Source organism: Lutra lutra, chromosome 3 (genome assembly GCF_902655055.1).
Source record: "Lutra lutra chromosome 3, mLutLut1.2, whole genome shotgun sequence".
Classification (NCBI taxonomy): domain Eukaryota; kingdom Metazoa; phylum Chordata; class Mammalia; order Carnivora; family Mustelidae; genus Lutra; species Lutra lutra.
Genome location: NC_062280.1, coordinates 200,589,550 through 200,608,144, shown reverse-complemented (window position 1 = coordinate 200,608,144; position 18,595 = coordinate 200,589,550). Strand labels below are relative to the sequence as shown.

The following is an 18,595-nucleotide window of genomic DNA, read 5'->3' as shown; positions in this document are numbered from 1 at the left end:
GATTAGATCCAGTAGCACAGTAAAAACAGCACAACAGCTATCAGAGATCGCTCCAGAAATGTCAGCTTTGCTCATCATCCCACTACTGAAACTGAACATCTTCTTGATCTAAAACACATGTTAACATATAAGGAACAATTAAAAAAAAAAAAAAAACCTGGACAGGATAAAAAGTTGGGTGATGGACATTGGGGAGGGTGTGTGCTATGGTGAGTGCTATGAAGGGTGTAAGCCTGACGATTCACAGACCTGTACCCCTGGGGCCAATAATACATTATAAGTTAATTAAAAATAAAACAGAAAAAGTTATTTCAGAGGCTCTAGCTATGCACTAAGAGAACTTTACTGAAGAGGAGCAGACACATGGTAATTCTTTGTAGATGCACTATAAACCCCAAAACCCAAGAAAATCAACTGAAGAACGACCGAAGACCATGAGAATTCTGTAAAGAGGCTGGAAACAAGATAAAGACGCAAAGACGAAGGGCGTTCATGCGCACGTGCGGGCAGAATGTGCAGCAGTGTGAGGGCCAGCACTGTACGGGCCACCTGCCTGCAGTCCTCAGCGCCTCCCCCACACCTCTCCAGGCCTCACCCAGCTCTGCTCTGCTTCGAAGGAAAGCCCTCCCTGACCCTCGGGACTAGACCGGCTTTCCTGGACTTCTCGGTCATGACTCTGACCTCAAGTCTAACAAGCTCATGGGTACGTGATCATCTAGCACCCGTTGGCTCAAAGTTCCCCGAGACAGACACTTGGTAAGAATGTGTTATTGTTCACAGATGAGTTCTCTGTGCTTCACAGAGGACCTGGCCCAGAGAGGGCGCTTGGTATTTGTAGAAAAATCCCACGAAGAGAAGAGATTTATATCCATATACATACAAACACAGATACAAATCAGACTTCGTATGATGAAAATGAAAACTGGAAATTAATGTAATGCACTCTGATTAAAAAATGTATGTTCTTATTCAGAGGGCTAAGACAAGGAAAATTACTCTCAAGCTCACTGGGAGAGTAAGTTTAGAGGAACAGGCACATTCATTAAAAGAATTTGAGCGCTGGTCATAAAACAGATCAATCAACGTCGTAGAACACAATTGAGAAACTGACCCACAATATGTAAACTTAATAAATAAAGGGAACAATTCAAATAAGTTGTCAAAGAACTCTCAATCCGTAGAACTAGAACAGGAAGAGAAGTTCGATTGCTTTCTGATAGTAAAATAATTTCTACATCGCTCAAAGGAAAACTTAAATGTAAAAACGACCAGAAAAATACAAGTTATTATTTTTTAAATGTTGGGGTAAAGGAAGGTCTTTTTTCCTAGGCATGACCCCCCCCCCAGTTCAGAAACCACGAAGGCAAAGACTATACTTAAGAACTTAAAAACTACGATGTGGGGGGAAAAAATCTCAGAAGACAAAACTGTCATAAACGCTAAAGGGTCAGTCTTTAATATACAAAGAACATTTACTAATGAGAACGAATACGCCAGCAAGCGTGCCAGTGACCGGAACAAGCGATTCAGTAGACAAAATGCCAACGGCTCACCAGGAAACGGCCACACCGACAAAGCGCTGACAGGTCTCAGCCAGGAGGCTTTGCAAACACCGCACTGATTCACACAGCCTGTACTTTAAAAGATGAAGACTTGAGGATCAGAAAGGCTACGGAATTTGCATAAGCTACTAAGTGGCATAACGATGATCAAGTTCAAGCTAAGACGGAGGCACAACAGGGTGGGCAAAGGCAGGTGGAGGGAGGGCCGGCGCTCCTGCGAAGCTGGACACCGAAATCTGGTAAAAGTACTCCAGCCCTCCATTCGGCAAAGGCTGGTCGAACTAACAAAAGTTCACATTCTTTGACCCTGTAATTCAACAGGAACAATTTTATTATTTTATTTTCTTAGATTTTAAAAATTTACTTATGTGACAGAGAGAGAAAGTGAGAGAGGGAGCACAAGCAGGGGGAGTGGAAGAGGGGGAAGCAGGCTCCCCGCTGAGCAGAGCCCGACATGGGGCTTGATCCCAGGACCCTGAGATCACGACCCGAGCCGAAGGCAGAGGCTTAACCCACTGAGCCCCCCAGGCGCTCCCCAGGGCAATGATTTTACACTGAAGAAACAAACAGGCACAGAGATTCCCCAGGATGTTTCATGGAACATTATTTCCAGTAGTGACGGAAGGAACTTAAATGCCTTTCAACACGGCTTTGTCAAGCTCCCACAGATTCACACAACCAACTACTCTGCCTCCATGAAAAACCAAGTCCTGACATGGAAGGAAGCCTGTAATAAAGAGTAAAAACAGGTTACAAAATGCTCCATACAAATGGCATACACAGAGTAATCCCATCAGAAAAAAGATGATCTACTTACATCGCAGGAGAAAGCTGCGCAAGGGCAAACAGAAGCGGCAGGAGAGGTTATCTCAAGGGGAGAAAGGACAGTTCCACTCTGAAATCTGCACTCTAAAACGGTACGCCTTTTAATCTACCAGAAAGTCCCAATATTAAAAAAGATGGATCAAAGGACATATACATTTAAATCTTTAACAAGTGTGTCAAACTGCCCTCTAAAAGCATCTTTCAAGACAGAAACATGAAGAGAATGCCTGTTTTCTCACATACTTGCCAACTCTGGATATTATCAAACTTTTTTTTTTTTAAAAGATTTTATTTATTTATTTGACAGAGAGATCACAAGTAGATGGAGAAGCAGGCAGAGAGAGAGAAGGGGGGAAGCAGGCTCCCCACTGAGCAGAGAGCCCGATGCGGGACTCGATCCCAGGACCCTGAGATCATGACCTGAGCCAAAGGCAGCGGCTTAACTCACTGAGCCACCCAGGCGCCCTATTATCAAACTTTTAAACATTTCCTACATTGACAGATGAAAGGTGGAGTATTACTTTATGCCAATTAAAAGCAATTACTGATGAGAAGGAGCATCTCTTACATAGTTCACCGACCTCTTGCGCTCCTTTCTGTGTGATCTCAACTCACTTCCCACTGGGCCCCCCCGGACGCCCGCGGGCCCGGGAAGCAGCCAGTGTCTCCACCTGGGAAGCCCCCTGAGACCGACTGAAGCTGTCCTGACACTGTCTGAGGCGACCTCGTGCCTTCACAAGGCCACTCCACTCACACACACGCCCGGGGGCCCCTGGACACCCTGTTCTGTACGTAGGAAGCAGGGGTGCCGCTGCCTTCCTGGCCTGGGTGCGCGACAGCAGCCCAGGGGCGTGAGGGCAGCAGCGCAGACCGTGCTCTGGACACGAGACAGCTGGTGTCCTGTCAAAGCTCCAGACGCTGCACCTGCACAGACCGCAGCCACCATGTCAGCGGGCCTGCGACACCACGACCCTCAGCACTTCCTCCCCAGGCCCTGGCTGAGGCTGAGGCTGAAGGGCGCTGGGCGCAAATAAAAAGGCAAGTGATGGGGTTTTGGACACGAGCTCTCGATGCTGACAGAATCCAGCCGGGGAAGATCTGTCACCGCACTCTCGTGAGGAGGGAGGATGACCTGCATGCACTTGTCTCACGTTCAGCCGGACCACGAATACCAAGTGAGCCGGCGCTACATCAGGGCGCACGAGAAGGACCGCGAGCACCGGGCCCTCGCGAGGAAGCGCGTACGTACGGTTTCCTTCATCTGGATCTGGTTGATCTTTATCCGGAACAACTTGTGCTTGAAATCCCCGTTGAACGTGAACGTGTCCCCATCTTCCACCTCCTTGCCTTTGGGACTTTTAATCAGAACTCGTGCTTTGCCACACGCCAGGGACTGTAACGTCCTTCGCAGCTCGCTGTCCTCTGCGTAGGGAGAAAACCAGGCAGCGGCCGCCGTCAAAGGGAAGGAGACTCAGCAGGAACAAAGGGAGCCGTGCTCTGAGTGTGGCCAGCAGAGCCCGAGCCCACATCCTCTCTTCCACGAACACAGGTTTTCACAACAAGGACATGCAGAAACCACGCGTTCATCCAGACAGTAGGACTCTTACCTATCCCCGTGGCCATTTTTATTTCTTCAAAGCTGAACGCATCCCCTTCGTTGAACATGAGAAGCACCAGCGTCTGGAAGAGGGACACCTGGAACTCCTTCTTTCCCTGAAAGAAAATGGGCACGGCATGTGGGGAGTGGTCTGCACAATCTATGGAAAAGCTGAAAAGGTTTCTTTTTTCTCTCAAACTGTATGGGGTGTGGGGCTAGGGAACTACTAACCAGCCACCAAACAAGCAGCAGCAACGGACTATACAAGAATAAAGAGAAACTGGGCTTTGGACCTCACAGCATCTCCTGCTTCTATTCACCAGTCCCCACAGCAGAGGCCTGCACGTGCACGCACGCGCTGAGCACACACGCACACACGCGCGGAGCAGGCAGGGAGCACACACGCACGCACTGAGCAGGCAGGGAGCCCACATGCACGCACGCACTGAGCACACACGCACGCACTGAGCAGGCAGGGAGCACACACGCACGCACGCGCGGAGCAGGCAGGGAGCACACACGCACACGCTGAGCAGGCAGGGAGCCCACATGCACGCACGCACTGAGCACACACGCATGCGCTGAGCGGGCAAGGAGCACACACGCACGCACGCGCTGAGCAGGCAGGGAGCACACACGCACGCATGCGCTGAGCACACACGCACGCACGCGCTGAGCAGACAGGGAGCACACACGCACGCACGCATGCGCTGAGCAGGCAGGGAGCACACACGCACGCACGCACTGAGCGGGCAGGGAGCCCACATGCACGCACGCGCGGAGCACACACACACGCACGTGCTGAGCAGACAGGGAGCACACACGCACGCACGTGCTGAGCAGACAGGGAGCACACACGCGCTGAGCACACACGCACGCACGCGCTGAGCAGGCAGGGAGCACACACGCACGCGCTGAGCGGGCAGGGAGCACACACGCACGCACTGAGTGGGCAGGGAGCACACACGCGCTGAGCACACACGCACGCACTGAATGGGCAGGGAGCACACACGCACTGAGCACACACACGCACGTGCTGAGCACACACGCACGCACGCGCTGAGCAGGCAGGGAGCACACATGCACGCGCTGAGCGGGCAGGGAGCACACACGCACGCACGCGCTGAGCGGGCAGGGAGCACACACGCACGTGCTGAGCAGACAGGGAGCACACACGCACGCACGTGCTGAGCAGACAGGGAGCACACACGCACGCGCTGAGCGGGCAGGGAGCACACACGCACGCACTGAGTGGGCAGGGAGCACACACGCGCTGAGCACACACGCACGCACTGAGTGGGCAGGGAGCACACACGCGCTGAGCACACACACGCACGTGCTGAGCACACACGCACGCACGCGCTGAGCGGGCAGGGAGCACACACGCACGCGCTGAGCGGGCAGGGAGCACACACGCACGCACGCGCTGAGCGGGCAGGGAGCCCACATGCACGCGCTGAGCGGGCAGGGAGCACACACGCACGCATGCGCTGAGCGGGCAGGGAGCCCACATGCACGAACGCGCTGAGCACACACGCATGCATGCGCTGAGCGGGCAGGGAGCACACATGCACGCACGCGCTGAGCACACACGCACGCATGCGCTGAGCAGACAGGGAGCACACACGCACGCACGCGCTGAGCGGGCAGGGAGCCCACATGCACGAACGCGCTGAGCACACACGCATGCATGCGCTGAGCGGGCAGGGAGCACACATGCACGCACGCGCTGAGCACACACGCACGCATGCGCTGAGCAGACAGGGAGCACACACGCACGCATGCGCTGAGCAGACAGGGAGCACACACGCACGCACGTGCTGAGCAGGCAGGGAGCACACACACATGCGCTGAGCGGGCAGGGAGCACACACGCACGCACGCTGTAGCACGCACACAGGGAGCGCCATGCGGAGGAAAGCTGCAGGGGTGTGGGGGAGGGTCAGTTGTGCAGAGGCAGGTCAGGGTATGTGTGAGTTACACGTCGTGTATGTATGTTTGCCTCATCCACAGGATACAATGCACTAGTACGTTGTAACAGCAGCAAAGCAGAACTTTTGTCAAGGTTTTGCTTGGCGTATCCCATCAAATCTTATTTACAGAACTGAAGTCACCAGTAACACGAAGGCACCGTTTCGTGACCGCTTGTCATCACGGTGTGCACTTTCCTCTCCCATCACGTTCCCTCTGATGCTAGCACTGAGACAAACAGGCTTACTTCCTGCTCTGAGCAAACGTCCCGTTAAGAGGAATTTCCAGTACCCGCACTACTATGACGAGGCCTGGGACGTCAGAGGCTGGACAGGCTATGCCAATGGCCCTCCCGAACGCTCCCACGCTCCCACTAGTGAGAGGCGCTGCTCCTTGAAGTTTTAGCCTCGATCACTTCTGCACTTAAAATGTGGTATTTTACTGCATTTTAATACGTAACCCTTTGACTCGCAGAGAAGTAGAACATATTTTCGTTGAACTCGATCTTCTTAGCTTGGCTTTCACGAGCCACCTCTATCCTTCGCTCTTTGTAAAGCACGGACGCTTCACGGACTTACGTGTCATCTTCATGGAGGCCGTGCTCCTCTTCTCTGCTGTTCCGGTCCCGGTCCGCGTGCCGCCCAAGCCAGCCTCCCTTTGCTCCTTTTTCAGCTAGGTACACGCTTTTCTATTTTTATTGATTTCTTATTGACGTTTATTGATTAGAGAATCAACCCTTCAACTATTTCATTCTATTGACCCGGAAAAGCCAGTGCTGTTATACTGAATGATCTTTCGTTTGTTACTGAAGCTCAACCACAATTTAAAAAATGCTAGTAACTGTTTATAAAAAATAAGTGAACCAGACAAAGAACTTACTTCCTTAAACTCTGCTTTGAGAACAGCATGTCCCAGTGTCGTCTGCCACTGAAGTTTCCGGCCACTGTGCTTTCCGAGATAAAACGTCTTAAATACTTCCTGAAGTTTAACCATCTGCCAAGTGCAGGAAAACAGCACATGTAATCGCAGTAACACCGTCATCTAAGACCACGTACTGTGCAACTCACAGAGTTTTTGTAGGTTTTCTCAGCGGAATAGAAAGATCAGCTCTGTATTCTGACCGCCGTGGTTCCGGACTAACCTACGGCCCTTGGAGCTGTGCGCCATCGGCACACCAGGGTCTTCTCCCGCCTGCGATGCTGCCGGAAGTGGCACTTGATGGACACACAGGCTGCGCTCGGCAGTGCCCACACTGTACACTGGGCTCCCCGGGCCAGTGGCAGAGACCGTCAGCACCACCGGGAACAGCCCCAGAGATGCTGGCCACAGGCCCCGCGCTGCACCAGCTCCTGGTGCTCCGCCCACACCCCCCCTGCAGGGCGGGGCCGAGATGCCGGGAACCTGCTTGCATATTCTGTCCTTACTTTCTGGGATTTCCTCGCACCTTCCAGACATTCTCCCAGTTCTTTATTGCTGTGATCTTGCTTCCAAGTTCCTGAGCCTCTCCTCCTTGTCTAGGTGTCCGTGCGGTCTACACCCCGGCACCCCACTCTTCCTAACAGACAAGCTCTCTTATGTCCCCGACAGCATTTCCACATGTGCTTTCTGGGGTGCCAGACACCCCCCCCCCCTCTGTGCTCGGGTCCCTGGACGTCCCCCGCTCTGCCCAGGACAGCCGAGTGCTGCTTCAGGCTTCAACTAGCGAGATGACCCTGACTGACAGCTCTGTGCACGGACGGCAGACGGCAGCCTCCCCTGCCCTCCACGACACTCATCGCTTAGACCTCCGTGTCTGTCTCACGTCCGTCCTTCGGAGCCTTCCTCGGTTGGTCTCCCGCCCACCCCGGCCACCGTGGCACCTTCAGTTTCCGGCCCTCCGTGTCAGCCACTTGGCTCATTCCGTTGTCAGCGTCCTTGGCTGCTTCCAAGTTCTAAGGAGCAAGAGTGAAACCCTCCCGAGGCTAGCCAAGGTCCCCTCCATCTGAACCGCTGACTGCGCCGGACTCTCCTGGCCTCCTCCACTTGACTCGCCACGCCAACCCCCCTCGGGCTTCCAGTGGGAACCCGCCACCACGCCCATCACCTGTGAGAACGCCTTCCTCACGGGTCTTCTCCAGCTGCTCTTGCCTCTGACAGCGGTCACAACGACTGGACAGGGAGCCCGGGGCAGGGCCGCACTGCCGCACGGCAGGCGTGAGGGAGTGAACCCGTCTGCCTGCACCCCTCCCGTGCGTTCCCTCCAAGTCACGACGCCCACCGGCCTTGTACCCGCGTGGCAAACCTGTCCTCACGCTTCGAAACTATCACCCACGCCCGTTACCTGTCATCAACATCAAATCCCAGAAGTGACTGTCATTCCGTTTCTAAGTTTTCCAGTATGTATCTGAAAGGCAGCGACTCTGAGAATGTGCATCTGATACCGTACGACCCCCAAACAAAAAAAGCCAGTACAGTGACACACTTCTTAAAAACGTTTTCCCTGAGATTAACTCCTGACAGCAGCAAGAAGAGGGAGAGGACGGCGGCTAATTCTGGGTGATTACCGTGCGCCGGTTACAGCTCCAGGCTCCAAATGGACCAAAGACCTACATGTGGGAGCTACGACCACAAAGGCCTCAGTGGAAAACATACGAGTGCATTTTCATGACCTTGGGCTGGCCATAGTTCTTAGACAGGACACCAAAAAGTAACAACAGAGAAACAGATCAGACTCTATCAAAATTCTAAAATTCTGTGCAAAAATCACTATTAAAAAAGGAAAAAGACAGCTCACTTGATGGGAGAAGAGATCTGCAAATCGCACACCTGGTAGAAGATGCAGTGTCCGAATACATAAGAACTCTGGCGACTTAGCAACAGGAAGGCAGGTGACACAGTGTCAAGACGGGCAAGGGACTCGCACAGACGGTCCTTCCCAGAGCGACAGTGACCGATGAGCACGCGAAGTGACACTGAACAGTGTCGTCATTCATTAGGGAGAAGCAGATCAAACCAAAACGAGACGCTGCTTCTCTGCCGCTACGACAGCTAAATGACAAATGTGGACGCGGATGCGGAGACGCTGGAGGCCTGTGTGCCTCCGCCAGGAATGGGAGCGGAGCGGCAGCCACTGCAGAAACTGGGGGATGACGGCCTTCACGTGAGCCAGCACTCTTGCTCCCAGGCGTGGACTGCAAATGAACTGAAAGCAAGGACCCCAGGGACCCCATATTTCCACACCCGTCACAACCACGACACCCACAGCGGCCAAAAGCCAAAAGCAACTCAAGTATCCGTGGGCGGACGGACAGATGGATGGACAATACGTGGTCTGTACGCACCCTGGAGTATCACTCAGCCCTAAAAAGGAAGGAGGCTTGGTACAGGCTGCAGCATAGACGGGTCTTGAAAACAGGAAGCCAAGAGGAAGCAGCCCAACACAAAGGCCACAGCGTGAGGTTCTGTTTATGTTACTACCAGAACAGGAGACCCAGAGACAGAGGGCTAGTGGGTGCCGAGGTCTGGGCTGGGGGAGGGTGGGGGATGGGAGGGAGCGCGACGGCTGCAGGCTCTGTCTGCAACGAACTAGGTGTCCCCCAACTGTACAGCTTAAAGCCCTAAACTGTAGGTACACTTCACCTCCAACTGCGTTATTTACATTCATACTGTAGGCATATTTTCTCAAAAGGCAGAGTATGGCAAGCCTCAAACATCTTTTGCTAGGAAACGAAAAAGTACTAAAAAAACCCACACAAGCACGTAGAAGGACAAAGGGCCTGTAAGAAGGCCAGCGAGACGCGCGCCAGCGTGAACGTGGAGGCAAGTAACCAGGGGTCCATTAGTTTGTACAGAGAAAGCTGCTCCTCGTCAAGGTGAAAGTGCTTCAGGCAGGAGCTACCCAGCAGGAGAGTCTGCGGGAAAAGAAGAGTATCATCTTCCCCCAGACTTTCAAAATTACAAAAGGAAACCTACTACTCACAGTCGAGACACCAGCTAACACCGTAACCCAACGACAACGTGAACCACCACCAACAGAAGGGGGGGTGTCAATGGACAGCAGAGGCCTCCTGACGTAGCACCGAGCAAACCCGGGTGCGATTCTGGCTGGACAAGCATGGCCGGAATTGCATCACACGCCACACAGAGACAATTCACGAAAATGTGAGCCTCAGGAAAGAAAGATGATGGTGCAGGGGTGACGGAGGAGGGAGGCCACAGCTAACTGGGCAGGGTCTGGACAAAACAGGACAGGGCTCCCCACGGGACAATCACTAGAGCAGTATCGGGGGTCTGACCCGGCAACGTGCCCGGGAAAGTGCCCACCGAGGTATTAGGGGTAGGAGACCATCTCTTGCACGCGGCAGGAGCATGCCACCCTTCCACGTAGAGAGAGGAGCGCTGGCGGTAGGGCTGGAGACACGGGAAGTCGCTTCTGGGGACACTTTGAACTATTCTTGGAAAGTCCGTCCAAATCTTCACTTACCTCGAAACAAGAAGCAAAAAACTCAGCAGCACCCCAAGAGGCACAGCCTGGTGGACCCACCCGGCCGGCCTGCTGCACACAGGGAGGGGGTGAGGGGAAGCGAGGTTTGCTGTAGGAGGCTCCATTTGGGATATGACACACAGAGGCCCTGGAAAATGTGGGAACTGGGGAGGCAGGGGTTGCGTGGCGCCTACAAGCAGCTTTGGACACAGCCTCTGTACCGGCAGACACAGTCGCACTCCCTACAGGGCGGGGATGAGGAGGGGGAGGGGATGAGAGCCATCTGGGGTGCTGAGCCCGGGACGTCCGAGTGTGCCCAGGCCCAGGGATGCACAGGCTAGAGTCTGAGTGCCTGTGTGGGCTGAGAAGGGAGCTGAAGGGCTCTGGGAACGTCAGTGTCTAGAGCAGAGGCAGAGGAAAGGCAGAAGACAATGTGTAAACCGGTACGACACCGGTACGACACCGGTACTTCAACAATAAATTAAAAACAAACTAAAAACTAAAACCACAAAGGCAACCAGTAGGGTGAGAAACAAGAAAATCCTGGAGGACATGGTCTTGGAAATAACACAAGCAGCCTTCAGAGGCTGTTTCCAACCTGGGCTCCCAGCTCCCGCAACTCCATGCCTTTTTGGGCCTTTCTAGAAGGTCCTCGTCCCTGCTCCTTTTACTTCCGGAACCACACCAGAAGCAGCCCTCTTCCATGTCACCTGGTATTAATAATTAATGGGGCCGACTTTAAGTTCCCGAGCTCAGGACCCTCCTTCCTACCTGCAAATCCCCAGCAGGCCCACAGCTGTGGCTAACCTACAGAGCCCTGAGCAGTGGTGCCCACGAGACCCGCCGTGTCGACCCTGGGACGGAAGGACAACCAGCGAGTACTGCCTCCTAGCACCTGTGCTGCTGCCTTCTCCCCGGTCAGCCAGGGGACAGAAGGAGCCAGACAGGGACACAGGCAGTCCCTGAGCATTGCTGCTTTCCAGAGACTATAAGGACACTGGATCTCTGATGGTACAATTTAAAAATCCTCTCATTAAATATCTGGTGATAGACAACACGTCTGTGCCTGCCTGGCTGGCGTGCAGGATGTCTACGGCGCTTTGGTGGCGCTGACGTACGTACGAGCACAGGCAGACCCTCTCCCAGACACTCGCCTCTGGCGTCAAATGCACCTCCATGGGCGTGTACGTTGGCCAGTAGCCCATCGTAAGTATGTTCACGGTCAGATCTATGGAGCCTGGCTCGCTCTGGTTCTGCATGTACTGGAAACAAAACAAGATAAAGTAAGGATTGTAGAATATCATCAAAAACAACGAGTTCATGAAAAGGTAAATGGTGTAATTTTCGAAATGCAGCTCAACACGCGTTTGTACTGAGTCCTGAGGACACATTCCACGAAGCCACAGAACGCTTGTTCCAAAGTCACTTGGGACATTTTTCCTGCTTCTCTGGTGACGTTACCAACACGGGATGCTACTGCACTTGTTTACGTCAATTTTTTGTTACGCATTTTTAGGGATTATTCTTTCTCATTTTGAATTTAAGTAACTCAAACACGTGAGACACGAGGTGTCGCTCTGAAGGCCGAGGCCGGACACAGCGTGAAGGGGGACCGCTTACGCACAGGTGTTCTACTTGAACGAAAACACAGCTTGCCTGCTTAAACTGGACCATGATGTCCTTGGAGAGCTCCATGTCCTTGAACATGCCTTCCAGCTTGCTGGTGAAAGCGGCGCCGCACTCTGGGGCACAAGCAGAGGGCGTGAGTGGCACCGGGCACAGGACACGGTGCCACGGCGGACGGGCCTGGCCCCACACTTACCATGCTTTAGCTTGGACAACATCGATTTCTCAGCATCTACTGAGGCACTTTTCCCAACAAGAAGTCTTTTTGCCAAATCTTTTTTATAAAATGCTTCAAAGACATCTTTCCCTATTTGTAACCAAATGAGAATGACATAAGACATCAGACGGTTAACACGCAAACATTCCCTCCGACTGCGGGACGTCTAGGCGCTGCCTCTGCGGCTCTAACTCGGAAGGCTCCCGGGACGCTGCCCCCAGAGAGCACGTGCACGGCCATCGACGGGCGGCCGTCCCTCTACCTCCTGTGCTAATGCGGAAGTGGAAATGTCTCGGGAAAGGCTTCGCCAGGAAAGACAGGGCCCCAGACAGAAGTCTGGACAGGGTAAGCTCCCCTCCATGCTGAGTGTTAACAGCCACAGCGTGGGGCGCGTCTCACCGTGGATGAACCTGAATATGATCATGACCTTGTCAAGAATCCTCTCCAGCTCCTCGTCCGTGGCTTCTTTGTTACCCGCTCTCAGTTTTGAATCAACATGCTTTGCTGTGAGATCAAGAGCTTAAATTATTGGAAGAACTGAAAACTTTCTAGTCGCTAACTTCCATACACAAACAGCAGGTGGCGGCACTGGAACCTCTCCAAAATGACATTGTTAAGAGACAAAAGGCAGATAATCTGATTTTCTAAGATAAATACTCTCAAATCACGTGAGAATAAATACTTGAATCACATGCCTGGGCTCCACAACACCACCGCTGCAAAGACCGGAGTGACCTGCCTTTGAGACGCGGCATCCCTGAGGCCGCACGGATCTACCGCGGGCCGCCGGGGCTTGGCCAAGAGCTGAATATTCGTCTTTGGAGAAACCACAATCCACAAAGTGGTATAAAGGCCAAACTGAACTGCCTTGTGCATTTCTTTTGTTGCCTTTTTTTTTTTTTTTAAGATTTTCTTACGTAATCCCTCTGTTCAGTGTGGGGCTCGAACCCACAACCCCCAGATGCAGAGTTGCACGGTCCACTGTCTGAGCCAGCCAGGGGCCCCTCTCGCTGCTGCTTCTATTAGTTTTTTCTTAACAATTTTTTATTATCCAGTACCCTGAACACACAAAGGCAGAGAACTGCATGATGAACCCCACGTTCCCATCACATACTCTCAACAGTAATCAGGAAGCCCAGTGCTGAATCACTGCATTTACTCTCTCTTTGCCCTCTGCCTAAAAACTTTCACTGACGAGTCTACAAATCCTGAAATATATTTTGGTATTATGACAACGTAATTGAATAAACTGATCATTTAAAAACGGTTTCATCTTAAACCATGTTATCTTTTAAGACCTCATCGGATTTTATCCTACTTTAGTCCTGATGTGAGGACAGAGAGGTAGGGACTGAGTATATCTTCATGTAAACACGCTCCACAGATCAGTCAGGTCACCCTCACGACCCAGAGACACTTGAGTCGAGCAAATCCTCCTCACCCAGTTTCTGGGCACAAATCACTTGCTGAAATCACGACAGAACCAGGGCTCGTTTTTGCCGAACACAGCCCTGGAGCTGCTAGTGCAGGACGTGCACGAGAGAAGTTTTGTCCCTTTCTTCTGTGACGTCAAGCTTCATCTTTACAAAATTACTACCATGCTCACCCTCACAGAAACGCCATATGCTTAATACAAACGTAATGCGCACGTTTTTAAAGACGTGTGTCCAAATGCGGTGTAACACAAATCCTTCCCTCCCCTCCCCAAGAGGAGCTTAAACATTCTGGGGAAAAAACATTTCCTTGAGTTCTGCCTTATTTTCCTGTATTGAAAACCGTGTGGAAGGCTGTTCTCCTACCTATCAGCTCCGCGGGCTTGTTTGGCCTCTTGTTGATGAACGTTTCGAAGGACTCCTTCATCAGGTTGATGAACTTCTCGTTCCTCTGGAAGCACACCTCTATCACGTGGTCTACCCGGTCCTTAAAACCCAGCAGATCCTGTACCATATCTTTGTCTTTCTCAGGATTGATCACGATTGTTGTCCCAAAAGTCTACAAGAACACGCACACACACCAACTCATCCACAGGCAATGGTAACACACTTCTGCTCTCAATCACGATACTTTCATGTAAATTAATTACTGTTGGTGTTAATCACCAAGGAATTTCAAGTTTCACAGATTCACTGCACGTTCAAAAGACTAAGCAAATATACAATTAATGCTTCAGTGTTATAATTCTGCTTCCGGGAGAATTTATCAATTAGTGTGCACAGTTTTTATTTACTTATTTTTTTTTCCAAGAGTTTATTTATTTTTATTTGAGAGAGTGAGAGAGAACATGAGGGGGGCAGGGGCAGAGGGAGAAGCAGACTCCTGCTGAGCAGGGAGCCCAATGCGGGACTCCATCCTGGGACTCCAGGATCACGACCTGAGCCGAAGGCAGCTGCTTAACCAACTGAGCCCCCCTGGTGCCCCAGTATCCACTGTTTTTAAAAAACCTTTTACATATGAATTCCTCAATCAGAAGTCGCCATTAACCCAACACACCCACTTGGACTTCTTGACTGCAGTGTTCCTTGCCCCCCCACTGCCAGCCAGCAAGAGCTCAGCTGTTAGCCTGTACCTCTAACTCAAACATACCCTATCCAACATGTAATGGCTGCCTGAGGCGTGCACACCCCAACAGCACAGATCGTGTGAGTCCAAGTCCTGCTTCATGTGTTTGCCAAGACAGAGGTGGCAGCCCCGAGTGCAGTGCCCGTGCCCAGCCCCAGGCCAGCAGACCGGGATGAACTGCCTCCCCTCCAAGGAATGGAGCCCGAGAGCGATCAGCAGGCTTGCCAGCACGGAGGTCCTCTGCCAGACAGAGCCCTGCCATCCGGAGGAAGGTGACCTTGCCACACCAACCGCTCTTCCTAGAGCATGGTCCCTTGCCTATAAAAGTCTGCTGGATCGCACAGCTCTCCGGGGCTGCTTTCTACCTGCTGGACGGTTCGCTGCCCAGTTCATGAATCACCAAATACAGCCAATGAGATCTTCAAAATGTATTCAGTCAACTTCTGTCCTTTAGTAGAAGGAACATGTATGTTTCTGGAAACGTGGCCTTGGTACAACCTACACATGCACTTGGGTGTCACAGATGTAGTGGACAGACACTGTACGGCCAGCAGGGCTGGGACTTTTTGCTCTGGACCCTTCTGCTCTGACTGCATTTAAAAATAACACACAGACTGCCCAGGGTCAGCTTTCCTGTGACGGCCACACGCCGGTGTTTTGTCAGTGTGACCGCTCATCTGCGATGGACCCTCAGCAACGGACTTGCACCGCCTAGACTGACACTCGTCAAGGGGCACCTCCCGCGTTCAGTGCACATTCCTGCTCCCTGGGGGCTGCTCACAGCAACACCCTCATTCTCCATCAGACTTCCTGTACCGTGAAGCCCCCACGCTGCTGCACATGTCTGGGGTCTGTGCGTGTGTGCCTGAGAGGTCCACGTGTTCACAGATGTGTGATTTTCGGACTGGTCCACACAGCGGCATGCAAGCCTCCCATTACCCCTTCTATTTACTGAAGCTTTCCTTGTGATAATTACAGGTTTGCATGCAGCAGAGAAAGTGAAGGGACCCCTCATACGCTTCGCCTACCAGCTCCCCCGGATGCTAACATCTGGGCCAACGCGAGAGCAGCACTGCAGCTGGGGTATGAGTGCTGGTACCCTGCACCCACCTTCTCCAGACTGCCCCAGTTCCACCTGTCCCCCCACCGCGGGGGTGTAACCTATGACCAGGGTCAGGCGCTGAGCACTCCAACACAAGTGCTCTCCTGCCGCCGTCCTGTAACCATATGCCAACATGGAAAGAAACGCCAAAGTGTCGTGAGAATCACAGTCCTGGGTGGCTAGGAAATGAAGCGGCATACACACCGAAGGGATACACCAAAACGCGTAAGAATTCTCATGGGCCAAGGCATGGGGTGTTTAAAAAGCAGAGTCACAAAATTGGCGACCCTTGAAAATCATGGCTGGAACTGGACCTGCAGATCAGGGAGCAAACGAAAGGCAGACCTTCATCACACCTGGTTGTACACGGTGCGTGCACTGCTGGCGTCATCCTTAAAAACAAAGGTTTGTGCCAGCAATCTGGAAGGAAGTGTAGGACTTCTGTCTACCCACGCAGCTGCCCCACGAAAACCATGGTGCCTGCAGACAGCACAGCCACGGCCCCGCCGAGACGGCCCCACGCACCTTGATGTAGTCGCTCCAGTGCTGCAGCAGGACCTGCTGGCCGCCCTTCACACGGCTAAAGAGCTGGTACATCTGAGTGAGGTCGGGCACTCTGTTCTCGTCAAGCAGGTGGTCCAGCCCTGAGGCGGCACATCAGACGGAAGCACAGACTGTCAGCACAACTGACGCGCGGCGCGGCACGCACCGTGAAAACACCAGCACGCCGCTGCAGAAGGCAGGGGCTGCTGCTGCTCTGTGCACGCAGGCCGGTCTCCGGGCTCCGACCTGACCCTGTCGGGCAGGGCCGTTTCCTGAGCACCCGGGCAGCTGTGTTCCTTAATCCCTCAGGTCTCGCCCACACCGCGGCCTGACCAGTACGCCCCAATCGGCCCCATGTTACCCATCACGTAGTTTATCGCTCAGAGATCGGATCTGTCGCGGGGCGGGGGGGGGGGGGGGGTGTGTCACCATGTCTCATCTTTTAGCTGATTGTTCATTTTTCTTATAATTTCTAATTTATGTTTATAATTCTGAGCCTTCCCATGATTAAGCTTTACGGTCTCCAACATCCTGAAGCAGATCCTGTAGCTCCAAGGACTTCCAAGTGGTAACCAGCACTTGGACGCACTGCACAACATGCTAGGAGACGCGAGCCGTGCCCACTCAGACGCCCAGGGGAGGAAGCACACTCTGAAGGGCAGGAGTGAGCCAGGAGCGCACACTGAGCCAATCCAACAGCCCACGGTGGCTGTGGAGTCATAGTCCCCCCGGGCTTATGGGCACCGTGATGGACGTGGTGTGAGAGAGCACGGCCTGGTCAGCACTGCCACGTGCTCGCTCGTCCGGGAGACCCAGGATGGAGATGCGCATTCTGGTGCAAGTCCCCAGCCACGTGGCATCATCTGCGCAGAGGGAGTGGGGAGGAAGTCCCCGCGACAACCCAAGGGCCTACTCGAGCAGCCTACACCCACGGTGCTCTGCACGGGCCGGCGACGGAGGACGAGCCCCACACGAGGCCCCAGCCGCCAGCCGTCTGCGGTCGGTGTCTCCGCAGCTTTGGCTAAGGGACGCTCCGTGGGATTCCTACCACAGGCCATTCACTACTTCTCAGAACTCATTTTCCCTGAGAGCCAACACATTCGCTATTCTTAAAAAGATTTTTAGTGACTGTCGCATTACAATACAAAACGTCCTTTCCCTCGTTATGTTGTTTGCTTTCCTAATATATTAAGGACTGTCATTCGGTCCGACAGGAGAGTTAAGAAAAACCTACCTTTGTGCAGAATTGCTGTTAAATGTTCTCCTAACAGCTGCTTCTCCACACAAGCGATGAGCGGCTTCCTGCACGAGCAAACGCCAGTGTCAGAGGCGAAGTGAAGGGAGAGACCTGGGCCCGCGGTCACGAAGTGGGGTCTGTGCCCACAGACGTCCCGGGACTCCACCAGAGCCAGGTGGACTCCATGACAGCCACTCCCTCCGGCCAAGAACAATGTCCCCGCCGTCCCAGTGGACTCAGGAGTCTTTCTAAAAACTGTCTACCGACTAACACCAAGAGACAGGGGTTCAGGGCGGAGGAGACACCCACACAGACAAGTGCCTGGTGCCCCTCGGTTGGCAGTTTTCCAAAGGAGACTCTGCCCTTTGAGCGCAAGGCACCCTAGCTCCCCCGACCTCCACTGCACGGCCCGCCCCGCTCCAGGTCCCACTGCCCTCTGCATGGACAGGTTGTCCCCTCCCATGACCGCTTGTTAAAAACCCTACTTCTGGAAGCTCCGATATGAGGCTCACGCGGCACGAGTGCCACGCAGAACATACTGTGAGCCTCTGAACTTGTGCTAACGGGGCCGCTGCCCTCACAGGGACATGTGAAACCACTCTCCCTGGGTCCGTCTCCCACAGCTGCTCTCGTCCTGGCTGTTTCCAAAGACCAGAACACGTGCTTTAGCCCCAGGGTTATCATCGGGGGCACGTTCCAGAGCCTTTGTTCATAAAGAGCTTCCTGACAGAGTACCGTGACCCTCGAGAGAGGAGGGCCAATGCTGGCTCCAGCCCACAGCTCAGGCCTCCTGAGTAGCGGAGGGAGGGAGGAGGGGCCAGCCAGCACCTTCCCAGTCTGCCTCCAAAAGGGGGAGCAGGGCCATGGGCTCTGGGGGTGAGGTCAGAGGCAGAGC

The 18,595-nt window shown here is 53.4% G+C and overlaps 1 protein-coding gene across 2 annotated transcripts in view; it reads right to left on the bottom strand.

Moving 5' to 3' along the window:
- The window catches only part of CUL4A (cullin 4A), a 45,478-nt gene that overhangs the window by 3,515 nt on the left and 23,368 nt on the right, over positions 1-18,595 (bottom strand). For both annotated transcript variants that reach the window (XM_047720474.1, XM_047720475.1), the window contains exons 9-18: positions 17,698-17,765; positions 16,446-16,564; positions 14,059-14,251; positions 12,659-12,763; positions 12,239-12,349; positions 12,073-12,158; positions 11,571-11,678; positions 6,834-6,947; positions 3,995-4,100; positions 3,637-3,809 (exon numbers count right to left, since the gene is read on the bottom strand). In XM_047720474.1, the coding sequence (XP_047576430.1) occupies positions 3,637-3,809; positions 3,995-4,100; positions 6,834-6,947; positions 11,571-11,678; positions 12,073-12,158; positions 12,239-12,349; positions 12,659-12,763; positions 14,059-14,251; positions 16,446-16,564; positions 17,698-17,765 (1,183 nt within the window). The remainder of the gene's footprint in view (positions 1-3,636; positions 3,810-3,994; positions 4,101-6,833; positions 6,948-11,570; positions 11,679-12,072; positions 12,159-12,238; positions 12,350-12,658; positions 12,764-14,058; positions 14,252-16,445; positions 16,565-17,697; positions 17,766-18,595) is intronic.